The sequence below is a fragment of the Thamnophis sirtalis genome, unplaced genomic scaffold (genome assembly GCF_051295495.1).
Source record: "Thamnophis sirtalis isolate CommonGarterSnake01/CBP01778 unplaced genomic scaffold, rThaSir2_p1.2 scaffold_2, whole genome shotgun sequence".
Classification (NCBI taxonomy): Eukaryota; Metazoa; Chordata; class Lepidosauria; order Squamata; family Natricidae; genus Thamnophis; species Thamnophis sirtalis.
In genome coordinates, this window is record NW_028261382.1 from 36,375,584 (window position 1) to 36,398,653 (window position 23,070).

A 23,070-nucleotide genomic window follows, 5' to 3' on the forward strand; every position below is an offset into this window, starting at 1 on the left:
ATAAGGGTGCTCTGGCAAGGTGCCTTCTGAAAATAGACCCTCCTCCAAGGAGAAGCATAGGAGACCTGGCAGCCTCTCTTCCCTCTCCCAGGTGGGCAGCTGAGTGGATCCCAATGCTGGCCCAGTTGTCAATCTTATCCCCCCCCCGCGGCTTCCCTTTTCGAAGGAGGCTGAGAATAGCCATGCACTCACCTCACTAAGGTATTTGTCTCATTAGTGAAAACAAAGGAAAAGACAAAATTCCATGGGACAGTCGGCAGAGAATCCCCAGCCCACATGAAAAACCCCTTGTGGAAACTACGGAACTCCTTGCCCCTCTTCCGCAGAGACCCTCCCACGCTCGACAAAGGGACCCCTGCCTCTTGGGCGAGAGTCTCTCCGAACAGAAGGACCACGGACACAGGAGGGTCCTCAGCACCTGCAGAGCCTTTATTGGCTTCTTCTCCCCTTTTCCCTCAGGGGTTCTTGGTGTCGTCATATATGACCTTGGAGGAGACCCTCCGGTCCCTTTCGTCCTCTGCCGTGAGATTGAGGGAATGGGACGCCTGGAACTGGACCATGGTGACGAGAGCAAATTCTTCGGGGCCCAGGAAGCTCAGGCTCGCCTCTGCATGGGGGAAAGACGCAAAGATCCTGGCGAATGACGGATGGGGGGGAATCCTACCCTGGTTGCAAACTCTGTCCTGGGGCTGCAGCCCTTCCCAGGAGGCAAAAGGGCCCCCTGAAGAGCCATGGCAGCTGCTTCCAGAGGGAGGCACCAAGCCAGTCGGTGACCAGTTTGGCCCAGACGAAGCCCATTGAGCCCGGCTGGCGAGATGCCCGGATGCCAACTGACCCAGGCAACTGAGGAGAAGCATCAGTGCAACATGTTTTAGCTGAAGGAACTCCGGAACAGAGTGGATCCCATAACCGTGGGGCATACCCCCGTGCCTCCGAGCTAACGTACCGGTGCAGAGAGGGATGCAGAAGGAGCAGTTGGTCCCAGGAGTCCTTTGCTGGCAATCTTCCACACAGGTCTGTACGGGGACGCCACAAACTGCAGCAAGATGTACCACATGTCCCCTTTAGGGATGGGCCCATTCCCGGCTATCCTCCTACTCAAGCAGGCTAAAGAGATCTGGAAACTGGAGCCGGGCAGCTTCTATTTTCTCCAGATAAATTGAGTGAAATAAGCCAGATCTAGCGTTCCTACCCTCCCTGTCCTACGGTCCCCATTGATTGGTACTCATTTCCTGTGTATTTATACCCGTTGTGTTGTACATATTTGATAAACTAAATAAATGAAATAAAATAAACAAATCTTTCTGGATGGTGGGACCTAGATACGTATATCAAGTCAACAGGAGTAGTTTTTTACTCGGTGGAAGAAAATATGTTCTGGAAAGATCACACGACAGAGCTGGGGGCATCTAAGAGCCAATTCCCTTTTCCCTCTGCTTCCTCAGGAGAAGCCCCTTGCCCACTACTAGGCAAGGAACACAGAGTCAGCCCTTCAACCCATGGATGGGGGGGAAGAAGAGCGGAGCGTTTAGTCCTTTCCGAAATAAATACCAATATTTACAACGGCGGGCTAATGTCGGCTGGCGACCCCCGGGGGAGGGCCTTCTCTGTTGCTGCCCCGGCCCTATGGAACGATCTCCCCGTAGAGATCCGGATGCTCATTTCTCTTCCAGCCTTCCGTAAAGCCAATAAGACCTGGCTGTTCCGGCAGGCCTGGGGCTGTTGATCAGCATCCAGCCCATTTTAAGTGTATGTATGTTGCGTAATTTTAAAATGATTTACTTCTATTTTTAATTTTTAATTCCCTTGTTTCTGTAAGCCGCCCAGAGTCCTCTGGGAGTGGGCGGCATACAAATGCCAATAAACTGAAACTGAAACAACACGGCCTGATTTCCAGATGGACAGGAAGACCCTCCTGGGCAGAGAATCCTAGAGCAGCTGCCTCTACTGGAAGGCTCACGGGGCCTCTGAGGAGCTCCGTTTCCCCCCCCCCTTGGACCCTCACCTTTCTCCGATGTGGTCTCCAATGTGCCACTGCAGTCGCAGGCTGGGTGAGCTGCGCCTGCTGAGGTCTTGCGGCAGGCCGGGCCGCTAAACCCTTCCGCGCAAACTGAAAGGAAGCAGAGCCAGGCATGACGGGTGAGGGCACGGAGACCCCCAGCCCCATTTCTGGGAAACACGGAGATGGTACCGCAGCAACTTCGGAGCCCAACTCCAGATGAAATCCATCATTTTTCTTTTCAGATGAGTCTCAAGCAGTCGGAAACTCCTGAAGCTGAGGGCCAGAGGAGAACTGCCAAACGGCAGAGGGAGGACAAGGAGGTCGTACCACCATTTTTTTTGAAAGGGCTCTTAGGCCTTTGCTAGGCGTCTGATGCGCCAGACTCACTTGGGGAGTTGTTAACGTCAATATTAGCACACCAGGGAATATGACAACCTGCTTAAACACCAGTGCGTCTTCTGCTGGCCCTCAGAGACTAAGACTCCCCCTTAGGCAAAGTTCTGGGGCCTCCTGGGGTAGGTTGTCCCTCATCAGATGGCAAATCCGTCCATGTGCCCCCCCACAGCACATACAGCATCAGAGTGAATTGTGGGGCCTGGGGATGAAAGGCTGATCTTGGGCGACACATTCAACTCTGACCTCAGAGAGCAGCTCATAAGCGGGAAGCCTCGTTTCCCCACGGAGAGAGGCGCCACTGTGCCTTTGCACACAGAGGTTCCTCTTTGAGGGAGCCCCTCCCTCTGCTGGCCCCCCATTGGACACTTACTGGTCCACGCGTGAAGCACCGAGTCTGCTTTGGGGCCGGCCTCGTTCTTGCTGCTGAGCAGGTAGAAGCCCGTCCTTGTCTCCAGGACGGCCACGCACGCGGGGCGCTCCAGCAGGCACTCCCGCTTGGCCCCCTCCAGGGTTTCTGCCGAGGGGTAGAGCAGGGAGGGCTCTCCCGCCACACCGTAGCCCGTCCACCGGTCAAACCACTCTGTGGCTGGGAAGGAAAGGGAGGGAACGCCAGGAGGAGATGGGATCAGCCGACTTGTGGCTCACGGAAAAAACACTTGCCACCCATAGAAATAAAAAAAGCTGCTTTTCCAAAGTCCAGAAGAAAGAGCGGAAGAGGCTCGCAATGCAAAGACAGAAGCTTAGCACAGGTTCTGGAGTTTGGAAAGGTTTCACAGAGCAGCCCAGCCGGCCAAAGGGACCCTGGAAAGGGCCCACTTTGGAGCCCCCCCAGGACGGCCTCTCTGGTCCCCAAACTGTGTGAATGCGGGAAAGCCGAGATGGGGAGCAGAAGGCGAGCAGAGGAAGACAAGCCTCCTGTCCCACCCACCCACCCGTGGGGGAAAGGGATAGGACTTTCCACAGCCAACCCACTCACCTTCAGGGCACTTGCACAGGAAAGGCCTGGCTTCCCCACAGCTGGCATCGCCCAGAAGTCCAGTTGCCGAGTCAAACCACACACAGTCCTTCCGCCCCCCGTTGGCCACATCGTCTCGCAAGTGCCTGTTCCATGCAGACGAGCGAAAGGATCACAGCCAGCCTGTAACGCCTCCCCCCTGACGGAGGGAGCACAAGCTGGCAACGTGTGGTAGGAGGGCCCCTGGGGGCAGTGGTGGGGTGGTTGGGGAGGCTTCCCCCAGCAGACGGGGAGGAGGGGCTGGGGTCCGTCTCACTAAGCCCCAGGGGCTACCTGAGGCTGGAGCTCCTTGTCCAACTGCAGGACGCTCCTGGCTTTAAGGAAGGAGGTGACCCCAAGCAGACGGGCCCCAGGGCCACTTACTGAGCCACTTGCTTGCTGAGGGGCTCCGGGGCTGACCAGCGAAAGACCGACTCCTCCTTCCGGTCATTCAAGCCTGTCCAGAAAGTGCCTGGGAAGTGGGAACGCACCCAGTCCTGGATGGAAGGAAAAGGGATCCGGTCTCCAGGTCCTCCAGGAGAAAAAGCTGTTCCCTCCGCTCCTCCCCGCCCCACCCCCGTCACGCCCAGAAGCCCCTGGCCCAAAGCGAACTGAGCCAAAGTCTCCCTGGTGGGAACCTGAGGTGCCCCTTCCTGGCTGGCTCATAGGGGGAAAGGAAGCGCCAGAGGGCCAGAGGCTGTGGCTGCCCAGGGAGAGGGAGACGGTCTCTGCTTGCCGGCCCCCTGCACAGCAGGCTCACAGCAGTCCCTCAGAAGACCCCGGTGTGCTTGGCAGGGGAAGGAGGCTTAGAACCGCAGCGGTACCATCTCTTGAAGCGAGGCCAGGTACAGCAGCTCTGTCCTTCTGAACCTCCGGCAGGCCTCCTGGGCCTCTGGCCAGGCCCCAGTGGAGGAAGGGTCCCAGAGGTAGCAGCTGCCATTCCAGTAGCTCCATCCGGGCTCCACTGGACAGGAACTCGGGGGTGCTGAGCCAGAGAGGAGGCACGAGTGAAGACTCAGGGTGCCTAGAGGGGGTCCTACCATGTTTCAGCTCACAGCTCTTATTTCCCAAGCACCGACTGATGCTTCTCCTCCTCCTCCCCGCCCAAAGGAAGCGCAGCCGATCCAGGTCCCCACCCTGGCGGTTCCGATGGGGAGCTGGGCTGGGACCCCTGTAGGGTGCCCCGGCTGCCTCGACCTCACCACCACGGCCCGGCGAGCCACTCACCCCAGAGCCCCTCACACACCCAGGGCTTGAGGTGGGAGCATGGGGAGGCGGCCAAATCTGGGTCTCCCCCGGGACGGATCTCCAAGCAGCCTCCGCTCCCAAGAGGCACGTCAGGGAGCCTGAGAGAGGAAGCAAGCAGAGTTGCGCCTGGCTGAGCATCTCCTGGAGAGCCCAGGGGAGGGCAGGTGCCCTTCCAGGGGCTGGGAGTTGGAGCCGATAGGAGGTGGCAAGCCCATCGGAGGAGGTGGGGACCCCCCGTAGTGGCTTCTCTCCCTGCTTTTCAGCAGCTGGAAGGAAAGACCCACTGGATGCATCGGGTCCTGGGGGTGGGTGGGAAGGGGGGTGAGACGGCCTCCAAGAGCCCAGGGAAAAGATCTGGAGTGGGAAGCAGAGCACCAGGGAGAAACCCCCACCAGCCAAAAAGGTGACCGACGTTTCCCAAGGCAGCTTCCTACCCCAAGGTGCTCACCAAGGCGGAGAGAGGCTATCCGCTCGGCCTCCTTCCCATCTCCACACGCCGTCTCCGTCGGCATCGCTCAGCCCTGTCCAGCTGCCCCTCTGCACCATGGCTGCCACCCAGGCCTGTGAGGGACAAGGGACCCTTCACTCTCCACCCTTCGGCTGTCCCGGGGACAGAAGGCCGGTCTTGCCAAGGAAGGGACCTACGCTCTTCCCTCAGGGCCCACACGGGAAGGCCGGCAGCTCAGGCGGCCTGCGCCAGGGGCTGTGTGCCAGGGGGAGGAAAAGCAGGCCTGAGCTTGGCTCCCAAGGGTCAAGGCAGCCAACTGTCCTCTTGTTAAAAGCAATCTGCCCGGCTTGCCTTGATGCCTCCGCTGCTTACTTGGGCTGAAATCTCTTGGTGCATTAACAACAACTGTGTAAGGAGGAGGAGGCCACTTGGAGTGAGGATGCTCAGCACCGCTAGGCACAAGGGGAGTTTTGCCTTGCCTGCCCATCGCCCTCTTCCCCCCCCCCCCGCCTGTTAAAGAGACACCCCAAAGGTCTGGCCTTTTCCTTGGTGCTGCTGAGGACCAGGAGGGTCACGTTTTCGCCATAGGCCTGGCAGGCAGCCTTGGCCTCCTGCCAGCTCTTGCTGCCCTGCTCCTCCAGGTAGTAGCAGTGTCCGCCCCAGAACCACCAGCCGGGGCCCCTGGGACATCTGGAATGCACCAGACCTAAGAGAAACATTCGCCGTGTTAATCGTTTAGCTGCGCGGTGCCCGAGTCGATGTTTAGACCCGGGGCACGAGGGACGTGTCTGTTTGTGAACTTTGAATGAGAGCAACCACCAAATGAAACCGGGCACTTTACCATGCAGGCAGGAAGGGCTGAAGCGATGCACACAGCGCAGGCGGCCATCACACCGGCCGGTCAGAGGGTTGTGGGTGTGCGTGCTCAGGCAGGGGGACGAGTGCCTCTGGCAGAGCTTTCCCCAGAACCCAGGGGAGCAAGCTGCAAGCAGAGAAGGCGTTGGAAAGGCCGTCCCTTCCCTTCTCTTCCGCCAGAGAGCCACCCTTGTTACCACCCTGGCTACCCACGGAGAACTAGGATTCCTCCTGTGGATTCTCAGGCACTCAAATTTGACACACAAAAACCTGCCAAAGGAAGGCTGAACGGGGAGGGTCCTTGCTCTAGAGCAGTGTTTCTCAACCTTGCCAACTTGAAGTCCACAGGACTTCAAGTTGGCAAGGTTGAGAAACACTGCTCTAGAGAAGGACACCCTTCCAGGGCAGCCGTAGCGGCCTTCAGAGCCACCTCCCCGCCTGGCTGTGTGCGTTAGGTGGCCCAATGAAGCCTTTGCTGCTTTTTATGAATCACGTTGTCAGAGGGAGGCCGTGTTCAGGTTCCCCCTGACGGCCTCAAGCTGAGAGGAAAGAACCAGGAGGTCCATTTCTGGCTTCTGGGTCCTGCCTGTGGGCTTCCAGAGGGCGTCTCGACGGAGAAGGTGGAATCCAGAGACAGGAGAGACACAGCCCGCCAGGCTCTTCTCCGCGGCACAGGAGGTGAGTCCAGGAGGCCGGAAAGTCAACCCTGAAATGCCGAAGGAGGGAAGCCCCTCGCCCTGCCCCTCAAGACAGAAGGCACTGACCTGCCTTCAAGGAGAGGAGAGCCCCTGAGCCCGGGCTGTCCACCAGCACCGTCCCGGCCACTGTATAATGAGCTCCTTTCAGGCTCAGGAGCCCCGTGCAGCGTTCCTTCTGCAGGTAGCAGGTGTCTTCTGCTTCCTGCCAGGAGGCATGCCTCTGCTCGGGAGAAGCCTCCTGGAGGGAGATGAGCAGCTTCTCCCTGAACGAAGGCAGCTTCACATCTGCAGGGGATGAAGGCGGACGGCGTGGACAGCTGGAAGAAACCTCACAGCCCTTTGCTTTGGACGCGGCCTCTGCACCACAGGATGAGCTCCAGCACTTGCAGGGCTTAGCCACATCTCCAAGGTCTCCCCCACCACCCCCAATCATCAATTACAGTCGGGTGTGAAGTAAAAGCGAGGAGGGAGGGTGGAAGAAGCCGAAGCCCATCGGCTCTCTTTGGCCTGACTAATTATCAGCCCCTTGGGGAGAGCACAGACAGCTTCCTGCCTTGGCCGAGGGCTCCCACTGGGGCATCCGGTTAGTCTCTGCCATGGGCAGAAGCTGTGGGCTCCATGGCCTGCTGGGTCTGAATTCAGCTCAGGCTTTCCTGAATAAAAATTTCCAAAGAGGCTTGGATATAACTGGGACTTGTGGCAGGTTCTCTCCTTGCCAAAGCTCAGAGGAAGCAGGTCACCTCTTGGTGATTTTGGAGCAAAGCATTTGTGGGTGAAAACCGGTGTCCTTCTCCCCTTCTCTCCCCCTTGGCTCGGTTTGTGTGGGGCAAAGCCATACCTTCACTTCGCTGGCAAGCCCAGAGTGAGACCCCCGGCTGCTGGAAGCCTCCTCTCCCGTCCGCAGAGGGGCCATCTGGTACCTGAGAGGGGCAGGGAGAGGGTCAGGGCCAGAAGGACTATGCAGGGCAGCTTTTAAAGGCTCCAGGTATCCAAGCCCTCCTGGCAAAAACTCTCCAGGTGGAGCACCTGTAGTATCACCATTTGCAGGAAGTGTTTGGCGCGCCAGGGAGGAGGGGACAACTCCAAGGCAGGGCACCACCTCATGGTGGGGAGACGCCGCCGTGGGTGAAGGAGGGCCACCGTGCCCCTCACCTTGCTCAGGGGTGGCACCTTCCTCACTGTGCTGCCCAGGTACCTCTGGCACACAGCCTTGGCTTCTGCCTGACTCCTGTAATGCTCGCGAGACCAGCAACTTCCTCGCTCAAATATCCAGACCTCCAGTGGGAGGCACTTCAGTGAGGCAACGAGGGCTGTGAGAAGAGGGTTCATCTTGACGGACACGATAGGGGCAAAGAAGCTGAGGCAGACACACCCTTTCTGTCTGGAAGACCCCGCCCTTCGCACCCCACGCTCTTCCCCTTCCCCGGGATCCCTCGCCTGTCCTTCTGGGCTCCAGGAAGAGGCTCTTGACTAGCCCAATACTTTGCCAGAGCCCGGTTCCCAAGCCTCAGCGGTGGGAGGGGCAAACTTGGAGCCAGAGGAGGCCATGGGCTGGACTGCCCAATCCAAGGGGAAGCCCCCCTCCCCCTCCCGGTTCTCCTACCGGGAGCCTCTCGGTAATAGAGGAAGCCGTCACAGAGGCCCGTCAGTGGGTTGCAGCTCAAGCTGGGGTGGCATTGAGGACACATCGATTGGCAGTCCTGCCCAGAGTAGCCAGGGGAGCACCTCGTTTTGACGTGCACGGTTGCCACTGCTCCAGGACCCTCCGGGGTGACAAAGCGTCTGCCCACCATAAGGTGGTGGCCTGCCGCGGAGCTGACCACGACGTCACAGCCCTCGCCCAACGCGCTGCACTGCTGCTTGGCGGTCTGCAGCGAACGGAAGCTCAGATCCGCCACCTTGGCGCCCATGAAGGATTTCCCAGGGAAGGTCATGTACGAATCTGGAAGAGATGGAAGAGGCCAGGGGGGGGGGAAGGCAGGCAGGCCTCATCTCTCGCAGGGGACACCCCACCTGCTCTTTTCACAGCCTCAGCCCCCCACCCCCTCCCCGCAAGGTTTTCCTTTGGGCAAGAGGCCAGGGCTGCTTCAGCTGGCCTGCTTAGGAAATGCAAAAACAACCCTTAAAAGTGCAGCAAGAAATTCCAGATAGTTTATGACTGAAGAAACAAGGAATGATATAATCTGTTTAGAGTTGGCCTAGCAAAGAGGAGTTAAAGCTCAAATGAAAGATGATGCTAACTTTTTTAAAGTTTATTTTAGAATATCTTTGTTAAAGATTTATGCCCTGTATTGGTTCTGGGAAGTCGGGGGGGGGGGGGGGGAAGGTTGGGGAGGGGTTGGGGGGGAGGGTAGGGGGAGGAAGGTAAACATTTGTAAAACCTTTTTTTTTTCAAAAATTTTCAATTAAAAAAAAAAGTGCAGCAATCGGAGGAAGGGAGGCAAGAAAGGGAGGGGGGTTCAGGCAATGCAGCTGCTGACCAGAAGGCATTGTCCACCCCCAAAGGCTGAGGCTTTGTTTAGGCCACCTTTAGAGCACGGCCGGAGGGGGGAAATCAACCTCCTGTTCCGTGTAGCTCTGTCTCCTTCCTGGCCACGTTTAGGCACACCTGTTCCCTTCTTCCTTTTTTCTCTACCCGGCTACCATCAGCCACAAAGCACAACTCTCTGCAGCTTTCGTCTTGCCACGAGGGGGTGGGCTCCCCTTAAGTATCCTTTGGGTGGGAAAGTTGTTTGCCAGACAGCAGAGCTGTGGGACGGGAGGGGGGGGGCGAGGAGTCGTGCTCTTCCCCACCAGCTCTTACCGCTGCGGCGGGGAGCCTGGCAGACCCACCGGTGGGGCCTGCGGCACGGCTCGGCCTTCAGGAAGCCGGAGGTCAGAACAAGCATGCAGACCGCCATGCTGGAAGGCTCCAGAGAGAACATGAAGCTACGTGGGAAAGAATTAGAGAAAAGAGGAGAAGATGCGGAAACAACCAGCTGGCTCCACAAGCCGCTTGGCCCCGGAGATCCCAGGGGCTCCACATGCCAACCTGCTCGGCTTGGATGGAGTTTAGCTGTGGCTATTTTCCTGGGCGGAGTAGATCAACCCAGAGCGGAGGGGAGGCCTCTTACCGCCTCAGCCCTTGGTTGAACAGGGTCCCATCCAGCCAGCTCCACAGGTCTCTGCCGCTGCTGCGCAACCCCGTCCAGAGGCTCCCTGGAAGTTGCCCCTGCAGCCACATCTGCAATGCACACACAGGGGCGGCGCCAGTGGAGGGTTATGGCCGGTACGCCCCGGTACGGGCGTAGCTATGCCTGCTGGGAGCACCAGGTACCGTTCTGGTACGGTGCTTCCGAGGGCCCAGCCACCCGCCCCCACCAGTATTTGACCCAAAGTGGCCATTTGCGTAGATGGACAGAGCTTACGGCGCCTGCGCGATATTCCACCGAGCAGCTGGAGCATCGCAGGCGGTGGGTGGATGCCCCATTGTAGCATACCGGTTGCGATGAGATCTGGAACCCACCACTGGGTGGTGCATCCCGCGGGTGGGATTCCAAGAACTGCCCATTGCCCCTCGCCACCCACCAAAATCCCTGGCCACCACTCTGCAGCAGGCCAGCCCCAGAGAGGGCAAGCCCCTCGTCCCCTGGCTGTGCTGGGATCTTCCCTGCACGAGGCCGAGTGGCTGGGCCTTGCCACTCCAGACGGCCCTGCCGGAAACTCCCCGCCCAAAGCTCAATGGCTCACCAGATCCTGCGGGCCGTTCAGAGAGAGCAGGCTGCCCCCGTTGAAGCGCTGGCAGAACCTCTGCGCCTGGCTCCACTCGAGAGCCGCGTCCAGCACGAAGAAGAGGCACTGGTCATCGCGAGGTCTCCAGCCCCTGGAAGGGGGGCAGTGCACCTCTGGGGAGGAAAGAGCAGGCGGAGGGTGGCCTGAGGACACAGCTGGCTTCCCCCTGCCTCAGAGGGAGGTGAAGGGCCAGTGGCCTCCTAAGCAAGGAGTCCCCATGCTGGCAGTGCTCAAGGGGGTTGATGGGGGGTGAGGCAGACGGATGGAGACCCATCCAATCCAGCCCGGGTCCTTCCCTTCCCCAGAGGACTTTTTACAGCACCAACGGAGGCAGAGGGAGGACAGAGAACATGGGGGAACGAGGGAGAACCTACCCCGGTCCAGGAAAAAGGACAAGGCCCGAGGAGTGCATTCCCCCAGGAAGAGTGTGGCATTTGCGGCTTCTTGGAACAAGCAGAGCCCCGAGTGCAGATTCTGCAGGCGCATATCCTGCAAGAGGCGGAAGCTGCTTCGAGGGTCAGGGGAGCAGTCGCAGCTGCTCAGGACCGAGGAGCCCCCCGAGGGCACCTGCACAGAGTGGACCAAGAGTGTCTCACCTGGCTAGAACTTTGAAATGGCTTCTAAATTACTTTGGGCACGTTGGGCTCCTTAAACCAAGCAGGGCTTTTCTGAAGGACCCGGGAAGAGCAATAGCAATAGCAATAGCAGTTAGACTTATATACCGCTTCATAGGGCTTTCAGCCCTCTCTAAGCAGTTTACAGAGTCAGCATATCGCTCCCAACAACAATCCGGGTCCTCATTTTACCCACCTCGGAAGGATGGAAGGCTGAGTCAACCCTGAGCTGGTGAGATTTGAACAGCCGAACTGCAGAACTGCAGTCAGCTGAAGTAGCCTGCAGTGATGCATTTAACCACTGCGCCACCTCGGCTCTACGCCCCCACCCTCGCCAAAGGACCGTCTCCAGACTGACGCGGGGTTGACAAAGGAGCCAAATACAGAAAATGCAAACAAGTCACGGCTGACCAGGAGGCAGGCAGGAGGGTCTGCAATGTTGCGGAGTCGGCCGTTCGGCTGCAATCCCCAGAGAGCCCGTTGGGCACAGGGGCCAGTCAGGGGCTGGAGGTGGACAATGGACCACTCTGGGTCTGTGCAGAGAACCTTCCCTCTGATCCGGAGGCGTCCAAACCACACAAAAGGACGAGCTGGGGGGTGGGGGGGAAGGGAGAGGAGAAGCAAAAGACTCTGGTTCACCAATGATTTCCAAAGCACAGGAGTGAACCTAACCCTTGTCTCTGGGAGCCCTGGAGGAGGAGGAGGGGGAGAAGGAGGGGGAGGAGGAGGAGGAAGAGGAGGAAGAGGAGGGGGAGGAGGAGGAGGGGGAGGAGGAGGAGGAGGAGGAAGAGGAGGAGGAAGAGGAGGAGGGGGGAGGAGGAGGAGGAGGGGAGGAGGGGGAGGAAGGAGGAGGGGGAGGAGGAGGAGGAGGAGGAAGAGGAGGAGGAAGAGGAGGAGGAAGAGGAGGAGGGGGAGGAGGGGGAGGGGGAGGAGGAGGAGGAGGAGGAAGAGGAGGAGGAAGAGGAGGAGGGGGGGAGGAAGAGGAGGAGGAGGAGGAGGAGAAGGAGGAGGGGGGAGGAGGAGGAGAGGAGGAGGGGAAGGAGGAGGAGAAGAGGAGGAGGGGGAAGAGGAGGCGGAGGAGGAGGAGGAGGAGGGGAGGAGGGGGAAGAGGAGGCGGAGGAGGACGAAGAGGAGGAGGAGGAGGAGGGGGAGTGTTTTTTAGCGAGGAAGAAATTCCTGCTCTCTGAATCACCTTGGGGGGCTCCTCCCCAGACCTAAGAATCCAGCTGGATCATGGGCCCAACTGGGCTTTGGGAAGCTGGAGGCAAATGCAGAAAAGGAGGAAGCCGGGAAGGACGGTGACCCCAGCTGTGGGGAAGGGATCCCTAATTTCTCTTGTGGGGAGAGGCGGCAACTCAACCCCCAACCAGAAGATGGGAATGAAAAGGCCATCTGGGACATGCGAGGTGAAGGGGGCGTCCACAGACCGGCAGCTGCATCGCCCACCCTAACATGGCCCATCCCGATGCCCTGACAGGAACTCCCCCATCAGGGAAGCCACATTTGGTGTCCACCCAACCCATCAATTCCCCCACCCCCCGCCTGGCACTTTACCTGGCTCTTCACTGGGAGGGCTGAACTGCACACCTGGAGGCTTCTTTGCAACCAGCTGGCTCCAGCTGACCACGTTCCCGGGGAATTTCCACCTGTTTCTCAAGGCTGCCAGTTGCTTCACTGAGGACTCAGAGAGGGCTCGGTCCCACAGGTTCACCTCACTCAGGTCGCCCACGTAGAAGCTGGGCCCTGCAAGGTGGCCCTGGTCAGCAAGACCCCTGCCTTATGCCGCACCACCACACACACACGCAGAGAAATGAGTGGCAGTAGGCAGGATGCTTCTCTTGCTTAGATACAGGACTTACAGAGGAAAAGAAGGGGAGGAGGGCCCTGGAGATGATAATGGCCGTCACTCCTGGCACCAGACCTGCCACGGCGCAAATCATCTCCCAAGGGACTCAGCCGGGACTCACCCCCGTGGCCGCCTTCCAGCTGCCCTAGGCTCAGTCTCCCTCCCAGGGACAGCCCCTTCCACAGGAAGCCACTGCTTTCAGACAGGTCCGGCTGCCAGGGCTCTCCATCCACAAAGACCTTGAAGGGAGCAACGCCGGGAGCGTTGGTGACCGAGACAGCCAGATGATGCCAGGACCCATCCAAAAGGAGGCCTCGGGTGCCGTTGAACAGCAGGGCTCTGCAAGAAGAGCCAGAGTGGGCCCCGGGAAAAGGCTCGATGCCCTCCGTAGCCCCCTGGTGCTGCTCATTCCCAGGCGAGGCCGTGTGGCCAGTGGGTAGAGAGGGACGCCAGAGGGAGGGCCCGTGGATTTGCAGGGGTCCCAGGGAGGGAGGGTCGGTGGCACAGCCCCTGCCCGCCTCACCCCTTGGCGTGGAATTCTAGGCCAGAAGGGGAGAGGAGGAAGAGCGCAAACTCTGCCTGCGGCTGCCACTTCAGGAAGTAGCTGACTGCGCACATCCGGGGAATGTCCAGGAAGGAGCTTCGGATCCACAGCCCAAGGGTGAAGTTGCCCAGGTAGCCGTGGACAGCATCCTCCAGCTGTAGGCTGCTCCCGTGCGGGAAGTGCAAGGCAGAGGAGAGTGGATACTCTGGAAGAAGATGCCAAGGGGTGAGGGCATCCCAGGGGGGGCCACAGACCCTTCAAAACACTCAGGAGAGCCCCGACCACAAAGCTCTGCTTTTCCCTCTGATCTGAGACAGCCGTCCTTGACCAGAGTCGCCTCCATGCTTCCAGGGCATGGCTACGAGATTGGCTCCACCAGAAGGGCTCCCTCCACGAGGAGGAGAGCAGAATGGCCACCAGGAAACTGAATCCCATGCTCAGGCCCTTCTCCGACTGAGTGGGGTCAGGATACGCCAGCCAGGCCCTGAGGGGGCTGCTGGTGTCCCTTGCTGTGCTTGCTGGACCAACTTACCCAGGGAAGCGTTGGCTACGGTGGCTCCGCTTATCTGCAGGGAGCTGATGTTCGCAAGGAAGGCCTTTTGGCTGTCCGACAGCCGGAAGTGCTCCTGGTGGTTGAAGAAGCAGGCGAAGCCATCTGGGTAGCTGATGAAGCTCCAGGTGTTGAGGCCGGGGCGGAAAGGGGCAGGAGGGTAGCTCTTGCACGCCAGAAATATGCCCTGTTCACTGAAGATGCTGCCCTGGATATGAGTGGCATTGTACTCAAAGATGATCCAGAAGAGGGTGCCGTTCGGATGGAAGGAGGTCAAAGCCACAGAGAAGGTAGCATGGCCCGTCAGAGAGAAGGTGACGTCAGCTGTGGCGTAAGGACCCATCCCGCCCGGGAGGAGAAACCGAACAGGCTCCGGGGGGCCACAGGAATCTGCCGGCAAAGAGCATATACCAAATTGGGCCTCCTTCCAGGACAGCCAGGAAGAGCAACCTGTGGAGGGAACTGGCAACGGGGTTGTGAAGTAGTGTTCGGATCATCTCTCGAGTCTCCCAGCCCGTGGAAGGACCCGACTCTTCTCGAGCTTCAGATAAAAGGGAGCCCAACAGACCATAGACTTCCCATTGTGGGAGTCGCCACTGTGTTCCACAACAACACAGGTGTAAGAGGTTATTCTACAGGCTTCCACACCTCCTCTGTAAATTTAGAAGCCTCAGCTTGAGGACTATTAGAAAAGGCAGCCTGGATGATAATAAAAAAAAGGTGCTCAGCTGTGCAGAAATGGATAAGTTAACCATGGAATTAAAAGACAGAGAGGAAACCGAATACTACAAGATCTGGAATAGGTGATACGATAGATACAAAATTAATACATAAAGAGTACCTAGGAACAATAGTAAAGTGAAAAACTGTATATACAGTACAGTACATAGCAAATAATGCTAAAAGTTAAAGATATTATATACCTACCTACCTACGCAAATAAATCCATCCATCTATCTAGCTATTTTTATAACGTATAGCATGTAATATATAAAAGAGCATAAAACTGTAAAAAAAATGTAAATAGAAGGATACCGATATTGGAACGCTGTAAAGATTGGAAATGCTGTTTTAGAGTTTAAAAAGGTTGAATAGAAATTATTTAAAGAGAAAAAGAAAGGAAAGGCAGCCTGGGTGCAGATTCTGGTCTTCATTCATTGCACTCACCGTACTGGAGTTGGCAGATGAAGCCTACGTACTCCGTTGCGGAGTGCAGCTGGCAAGGCCTGGCCTTCCACGTCCCATGCTCGCTGCCATCCAGGGGCCGAAGACTGAGCACCGCGCACTGGTCCTGCCCTGCAGACGGGGCTGAAGGAAGAGGAGTGGGGGGAATGCTGGGCTCCATCAGCCTCCCACCCCTCCAGGACACCCTGCAGCCTATTCTCATGAGTAGCTTCGAACTTTCTCCCAGGTGGTGTAACAGGAAAGTTTCAAAATCCGTGAATGGGTTGTAACACCCTTGCTGTGTACGGTGTAAGCCCCATCACCATTTTCATTAAAGTAGCCCAATAATTTTATAGAAATGTTGTGCTGTAACAGGACAGAGATTTTTTTTGTCCTGCCCTTGATGATTTCATTTTAATTTCAACCCAAAATGCTCTTTAAAAAAAGGAAATGGAAAGAAGGGGAAATCTGAAAAGAAGTATTAAATATATAAGTATATATTCAAGAGCGAGATATAAAGGGGGGGGAAACATAACTAGCGTAGACTAGTGAAGGTAAGGGAATAAGAAATGATACTAAATTATATTTGGGTTGGCGGAAATACCATCTCAAGGAAACATAAACTGAGATTTGAAATATACACCAACAATAATAGAAAAAGAAAGGGAGAGAGGAGGAGAGAAAAGGAAGACAGGGGAAAGAAAAGAGAGATAAGGAAAGGAGGATGGAAGGGGGCGAAAGAGAAGGAGAGAGGGGAAGAAGGGGAAGAGGAAGCAGTACGAGAAAGGTAAGGGAAGAAGAAAGGAGGAGGAGAGGAGGAAGGAAGAAAGCAGAGAAGGGAAGGAGGGAGAAAAGAAAGGGAAAACAAGGTGTTATAAAAGGAGGAAGGAATGGCAAATAAAGCAACCCAAACTGTACATTATAACCTACTAAATGGAATAATAATTGTATAAGAATGATAAATGTAAAGAAGAAGAACAATTATGTGAAAGCATACTTAAAATGGTATGTAAGAGAATAAAAAAATAAAAAAATTCTTTGCGGGGGTGGGGAAGGAAATGTCAAGACCAATAACAGAGTTCAGCCAGGTAACCCAGGGGCCCAGAAAATTACCTGAGTGCCACCGGCGGTAGGTGGGGGCTGAGGCATCGCTCCATTTCCACAGGGTCCCCAAGTGCAGACCGATCCACAGGTACCAGCCATCCTCAGGAAAAGCACCTGGAGGGGAGGGGCAGAACCAGCAGGGATGAAACAGCCGAAGAGCACTGGCCCCCTAGACAGGGGCCTTCTCCGAAGAGCAGAAGCCGAACACGGAAGGACAACAGGCGGCTGAGCCTGTCCGTTCCAATGGGGTCCCTTTTTTTTTATTTTGCAATTTTTTTTAATTTTTAAACATAAGAAACAACATTAAAAAAAATTCCCATCCATGCATACTGTAGAAAGTGTATCAGTTGGTTACAAAAGGTTTTCATGCATCTCTTCCACAGTCATCAAGCATAATTCATATTAACTCAAGTATTTTAACTCAAATATTTATACATGTTGCTCTTATACCTCCATTTATGTTTGACTATAATTATTTAAATGTCCTTCATCATAAAATATACCAAAATTTAATACATAACCACATACTGGCATTTCATTTAATATTTCTAAAATCCTCCCATAACACTGAATGCTTATGTCCTGTTCTAGCTAAACATCCATAATATTTAATAACAGACTTTTCTAATCCTCCTTTCCAAATCGCTGTTGGCAATTTTCATCTAGTTTCCTTATATTATACTCATGGGGGTCCCTTTTGATCGGCCTCTGCAACTCTGAAAAGGGATCAGGAATCTCCAGGAGGGAACGGGCAGGCGTCTTACTTGAGAGAAAAGTATTCTCCTCTTCATCGTGGACAATGGCCAAGTTCCCTCCCAGCTGCTGGCAGAAAGACCGGGCCTCTCCCCACGACCTCTGTTCCCGCAAGGATGGGAAATGGAAGACGTAGCAGTGAGCACGGAACCGCACTTTTCTGATGCTGCTGGAAAAGGCATCTGGACAAAAGAGAGAAAGAGGTGAGTTTCAAAAATGCCTGTGTTGCAGATAATGAGAGGCTTTAGACTTCTCAGGATACAGGAAAAGTTTATTTGGCAGCCAGGTTCAGAAAGCGAGCCCATGGCTTAGCATTGCAAGTTCTGAACCACCTTCATTATCGAAGCAGGCGTTCTTATACATTCTCAAAAGCCTTGCAACACGGAAATACTTAACACATTTCTTAGTGGTTACCTTGAGGAGGAAGCCTTATAAGGAGATGGGGGTCTTACTTCTCCTTTTGTTTATGGAGTATGTGTCATTAACGAACTTTAATTGAACCTTGGACTTTTGACATAGATTTTGACAAAGAGACATCTTGTGGTTAGGCACTGGCTTCCTGTTTCTTTTGCAAGCTGCAATTCTGCCTATGTGGCTTTAATATAGAAGTAAAGGGGCTCTGATAAAGCAGCCGTAAAGTGAGATTTGGACATTAAGTGTGAAACCTACTGCGTCAGCCTCTTAGAGCCCCTATACTTCTATATTAAAAGCCACATAGACAGAGTTGGAACTTGCAATAGAACAGGAAGCCTGTGCCTAACCACAAGATGTCAAAATCTATGTTAAAAGTCCTAGGTTCAATTAAAGTTCATTAATGACATGTACTCCAAACGTCTTTATGAGCAAGTCCATACAAAAAAATCTTTGCACCTTTTTGCTTATGGTGCCTCTCATATAATGCTGCCGTCTTCCGTTTGTTTCCTTTTTCAGCTTGTCTTTAATTCTCAGTGGTGGTATCAAAAGTTTTGCAGATGGTATTTCATAAAGTATAAATTCTTTAATGCTTCTCACTCCTCCTACGCTCTGTCTTTTGAAGTAAATCTTCTGTGTGGCTGCCCCCTCTTCAGACATTCCATCTTTTTCTCCCTCAGAGGTAAGCCAGTTGCCCGGAATATCAGCAAGTTGAAAATCTTCATCTCTGACATCTTTCGTTTGTATTTCAAGAACATTCAAACATTCAACATTCTCATTTTTTTCTTCATATTTTGTTGCTAGAAACAGCAGATAATCCAGTTTCCTCTCAAATCTATCATATGTGGCAGATAATTTTTGTAGTGCGGAAAAAATCATTTGAATACAGCAATGCTTTTGAGAATATATAAGAATGCGTGCTTCGCTAATGAAGATTGTTCAGAACTTGCAATGCTAGCTATGGGCTAGCTTTCTGAACCTGGCTGCCAAATAAACTTTTCCTGTATGCTGAGAAGTCTAAAGCCTGTCATTTTCTGCAACACTAAGAGGCTGTCCAGCCTGACCCAGTAGGTTTCACACTTTATGTCCAAATCTCACTTTACGTCTGCTTTACCTGTGCGGATTCTCAAATGCCCACGCAGGGGTTTCACACTAAGGAGAAGGAACCTAGCAACGCCTTCTACTTCTCTGGAGAGGGCAGATGAATTCCCCCTGATCAGAGACACTCTACTACTAGGTAACAGTAAGAAAGTTGCTTTCGCTTTCGCTTTCTTTCTCTCTTTCTTTTGCAGCAGATTTTTTATTGTTTTTTCCTTCCGTAACATCTTACAATCATCACATCAACATCGTTATGTCATCAGACCTGTACGTATCAATCTTACTTCGCTTCTATATTTATATACGTTTATCTACAGTTCTATACATTTCTCTATTGTTCCGTGGTTGAATTAATTTTATTCCTGTTTTGCAACCGTTTGTACCAATTATCCCATCTTTCATAATATTCAGACTCTTCTTTGTCTTTTAATTTTAGCGCTGACTTGTCCATTTCTGCACAATCCAAAGTTTTCTGAATCACTAATTCATCTGGGGGAGTATTATTTTGCTTCCAACGTTGGGCAAACGTTATTCTTGTTGCAGAAAATGACAGGTGTTAGACTTCTCAGGATACAGGAAAAGTTTATTTGGCAGCCAGGTTCAGAAAGCTACCAAAATGGCTAGCATTGCAAGTTCTGAACCACCTTCATTATCGAAGCAGGCGTTCTTATACATTCTCAAAAGCATTGCAACACGGAAATACTTAACACATTTCTTAGTGGTTACCTTGAGGAGAAAGCCTTATAAGGAGATGGGGGTCTTATTTATACTTTTGTCTATGGAGTACGTGTCATTAATGAACTTTAATTGAACCTTGGACTTTTGACATGGACTTTTGACATAGAGACATCTTGTGGTTAGGCCTTTCAGCTTCAACGAGCCTTGGAGGAAGCTAGTTATCTTGACCCCTTCCAGTCCGGCTTCAGGCCTGGTTACAGCACAGAAACCGCTTTGGTCGCATTGACCGATGATCTCTGGAGGGCCAGAGATGGAGGCTATGCGTCCATCCTGGTTCTCCTGGACCTCTCAGCGGCTTTCGATACCATCGACCATGGTATCCTTCTGCGACGTCTCCGGGAGGTGGGAGTGGGAGGCACTGTTCTGCGGTGGTTCTCCTCCTACCTCTCGGACAGGTCGCAGTCGGTGTTGGTTGGGGGGCAGAGATCGTCCCTGAGGCCCCTAACATGTGGGGTACCCCAGGGTTCGGTCCTGTCACCCCTACTATTTAACATATACATGAAACCGCTGGGCGAGATCATTCGGAGGCACGGGATAAAATACCATCAATATGCGGACGATACACAATTGTATTTGTCCGCCCCGTGCCAACTCAATGAAGCGGTGGACGTGATGAACCAGGGTCTGGAGGCCGTTAAGAACTGGATGAGTGCTAACAAACTGGTACTCAACCCGGATAAGACCGAGTGGCTGTTGTGTTTCCCCCCCAATAATTTGGCTGATATACCAACGCTTAGGCTGGGGGGTCAAATTTTATACCCCTCAGATAGGGTCCGCAACTTAGGAGTCCTCCTGGATCCACAGCTGACTTTTGATCACCAGCTGTCGGCTGTGACCAGGGGGGCATTTGCCCAGGTTCGCCTGGTCCGCCAGTTGCGGCCCTACTTAGATAGGGGGGCGCTCACGACAGTCACTCGAGCCCTTGTGATCTCTAGACTGGAATACTGCAACGGGCTCTACATGGGGTTGCCCCTGAGGTGCATCCGGCGACTACAGTTAGTCCAAAATGCAGCCGCGCGAGTGATAGTGGGCGCACCACGGTTCGCCCACGTTACACCTATCCTCCGCGAGCTGCACTGGCTACCTGTTGGTCTCCGGGTGCGCTTCAGGATATTGATGACCATCTTTAAAGCACTCCATGGTAGTGGATCTGGGTACTTGAGAGACCGCCTTCTGCCGATTACCTCCCTAAATCGACCAATTAGATCGCACAGACTGGGCCTCCTCCGAATCCCATCTGCCAGTCAATGTCGACTGGCGACCACGCGGAGGAGGGCCTTTTCTGTTGCTGCCCCGACCCTGTGGAACGAGCTCCCCATGGAGATCCGCACCCTCACCACTATCCAGACCTTCCGCGCAGCCCTCAAGATCTGGCTCTCCCAGCAGGCCTGGGGATAGGTTTCTAATTACCCGCCCGAGTGTTTGATTGTTGAATGAAAGTTGGGTTTTTTTACTATTTTTCTGTTGTTCACATATTGTTTGTTTTGACCTTGCACTTCCCCTTCCTTGTGGTTGTAAGCCGCCCTGAGTCCCCTCAGGGAAAAGGGCGGCATATAAATCTCAATAAATACCTAAAAATACCATACTGGCTTCCTGTTCTAGAAGTATAGGGGCTCTAAGAGGCTGTCCAGCCTGACCCAGTAGGTTTCACACTTAATGTCCAAATCTCACTTTACGTCTGCTTTATTCTAGCTGTAGTCAGAAGATGTATTATCATGTATTTAATTTTCTTTTTATATTTCCCCTCTGCTTTTGCTTTCACGTCTCAAAAGGGAGTTGTCCAGTGCAGTGGTCTCCAACCGTGGCAACTTTAAAACTTGTGTACTTCAACTCCCAGGATTCTTAAAGTTGCCAAGGCTGGAGACCACTGGTCTAGTGCGTGTAAGAGAGGTGGACTAAGTCAGGTTTGATCAGGAGGAGACACAGGATGCCTTTCTCTGCATTGCCACGGTGCCTACGCCCCCTAATTTAATTCCATTTCCCCCAGGATCTGTCCTGTGTTATTCCTTCTGTTTTGGGGTCGGGAGGGAGAAAGAGGGAGTCAGATGGTTTTCTTGCCATACCTTTCATCGGCTTCTCACAGATAAATGAGGTGTTGGCCTCGCAGTCCCAGTCCCTCCACTGCGCAGCGTAGATGCCCACAAGCTGGGTGCAGTGCTTCTGCCCGGGATGGCCCTGGAGCCAGTGGCTGGAGAAATGGAAAAACCCAACACCGGAGGTGATTTAAATAGGGCTCCGTGGAAAAATGATGTTGCTGGATGTTCCGTGACCTGGAGGCCACCTTGGAAGGTCTTCTCCAGTCAGGAGGCGATGGGAGAGGAAAGGCTGACGAGGCCACCTCTGCAGGCTTTGATTTAATAAATTTGATTTGATTTAATAAATTTATAGGCTGCCCAATCCCGAAGGACTTGTCTACGTTGGCTGAACCCTCCCTTCTCTTGGGAGGCCCACCAACCGAACACCAAACTAATTCTTTCCTCACCTGTACCAACTCTGTGATATTGGTGTGTCGTCCACCCAGGTGAGTTGAGCCTCTCGCCAGGCCAGTCCAATCCAGAAGTATGACGCGTGGCCCCTGGCACCTTCGGTAAGGTCCCTCAGGAACATCTGTGCAGGTTTCAAAGGCAAAGTCTTAGACCACAGCAGCCTTTTCTCTGCCCCTACAGAGAGTGGGCAGGCTAAAGCTTATCTATGGCCGATGCAGCAACGGAGCTGTCTTCATGGCAGGTGGGCCCAATCCAACCACCTGCATGGGCACTCCCCCCTCTCACTCCTAATTCCCCAAGAGTGTGTGGGTTGCAAAGGCCGCCTCTTACTTGCTTGTTATAATCCTTGATGACCACTAAATCTGCCTTTTGGTCCTGACAGAAGACTCGGGCCTCCTTCCAGGAGAGAGCAGGGGCAGCCGGGAGATAGAGGCAGAATTCATCTCTGTATGGGATCCACTTTGGGGGGCACCACCCCAGCCCTGCATGCAGAAGCAGTAAAGGTGCACCTTGGATCAGAATTTTGGTTGCCAACAGGAAAGATCCCGCGGTGTTTAGTCCCAACAGCTCCTGAGTTTCAGGCCAAGGTTCAACCTTCCCAAGAACGGCCACTTATCACAGGTAGGATGGATCACACAGGTGATCTGTTCTTTTAACTACAGCTTTCATCCGTGGAATCGATTCTGCGGGCAACCTCGTGGCAGGTTCTCTGTCCTCACCCACACAGCCATGGCCTGTTAGAATTCACAGGCTAAAATCTTTGAATCCCAGTAATAAAATGGGACCAGGCAGACACCAGAGCGGAAGAAACGAGAGGGCATTAAAAGGAAATATTTCAGAAGGAGGACTTGGGAGAGCATGATAACTGCTCAGACCAGCCCTTCTTCCTGACCACGGGGATGGCAAGGGAGATCTCCGTCCGGACAGATAAAAGGTTAAATGAAGCATCCTCTCACCAGAACCTATGAAGAGCAATGCCAACGGCCCCCAGGCTACCTTCCGCTGCGATTCTCCTCCTCCCATCTCGATGGGCCCTAAAATCAGAGGGAAACCACCGTTTTTCTTCCTCGGCCTCCGGGATGGTGGGAACCCCTTTAAGTGGAGACATTTCCACCATCAACCAAGCCAAGCTGGGCTCTCTCACTTGAGCAATTATTCGGGAACGCAGTCCGTCTGGAACCCCTGTCAGTAAAAGGAGAACCGGCGGTTGAATAGGACTGGAAACCCCCCACCCTGCAACATGGGACGTGGGGTCCTGCCAGGGAGGGCATCCCTGGGCATCCTCCTCCATCCTCCCCAGGGGCCGGGCAGCCGGAGTGACCCCTCTCCTCCCTCTCTCCGTGGTGGGGC

At 54.2% G+C, this 23,070-nt stretch overlaps 1 protein-coding gene across 1 annotated transcript; it reads right to left on the reverse strand.

Annotated features, from left to right (window-relative positions):
• Positions 1-447: 447 nt before the first annotated feature.
• Positions 448-22,743, reverse strand: LOC148048597 (uncharacterized). The gene is made up of 31 exons (XM_087704806.1): positions 22,677-22,743; positions 22,051-22,202; positions 21,717-21,841; positions 21,298-21,422; positions 16,999-17,169; positions 16,244-16,348; positions 15,134-15,274; positions 13,949-14,356; positions 13,396-13,621; positions 12,994-13,211; positions 12,581-12,769; positions 11,438-11,616; positions 10,787-10,979; positions 10,371-10,525; positions 9,755-9,864; positions 9,445-9,569; positions 8,245-8,583; positions 7,794-7,951; positions 7,480-7,561; positions 6,708-6,926; positions 5,930-6,070; positions 5,628-5,794; positions 5,089-5,201; positions 4,620-4,738; positions 4,217-4,377; positions 3,777-3,889; positions 3,375-3,499; positions 2,769-2,984; positions 2,006-2,110; positions 947-1,036; positions 448-607 (listed from the first exon to the last, which is right to left on the reverse strand). Exons 1-31 carry the CDS (start codon positions 22,741-22,743, stop codon positions 456-458), a joined length of 4,989 nt encoding a protein of 1,662 aa, XP_087560932.1. The 3' UTR covers positions 448-455.
• Between the last annotated feature and the right edge of the window lie 327 nt (positions 22,744-23,070).

Bases quoted from the DNA above. Each gene is read 5' to 3' on its own strand.
- LOC148048597 (XM_087704806.1), bottom strand. From the start codon at position 22,743: ATGGGAGGAGGAGAATCGCAGCGGAAGGTAGCCTGGGGGCCGTTGGCA. The intron at 9,570-9,754 runs GTAAGAGGCCTC...TTTCCCACGTAG, and splicing joins TTCAACCAAGGGCTGAGGCG to CTTCATGTTCTCTCTGGAGC. The intron at 4,378-4,619 runs GTGAGTGGCTCG...TCTCTGGCTCAG, and splicing joins GGTGTGTGAGGGGCTCTGGG to CACCCCCGAGTTCCTGTCCA.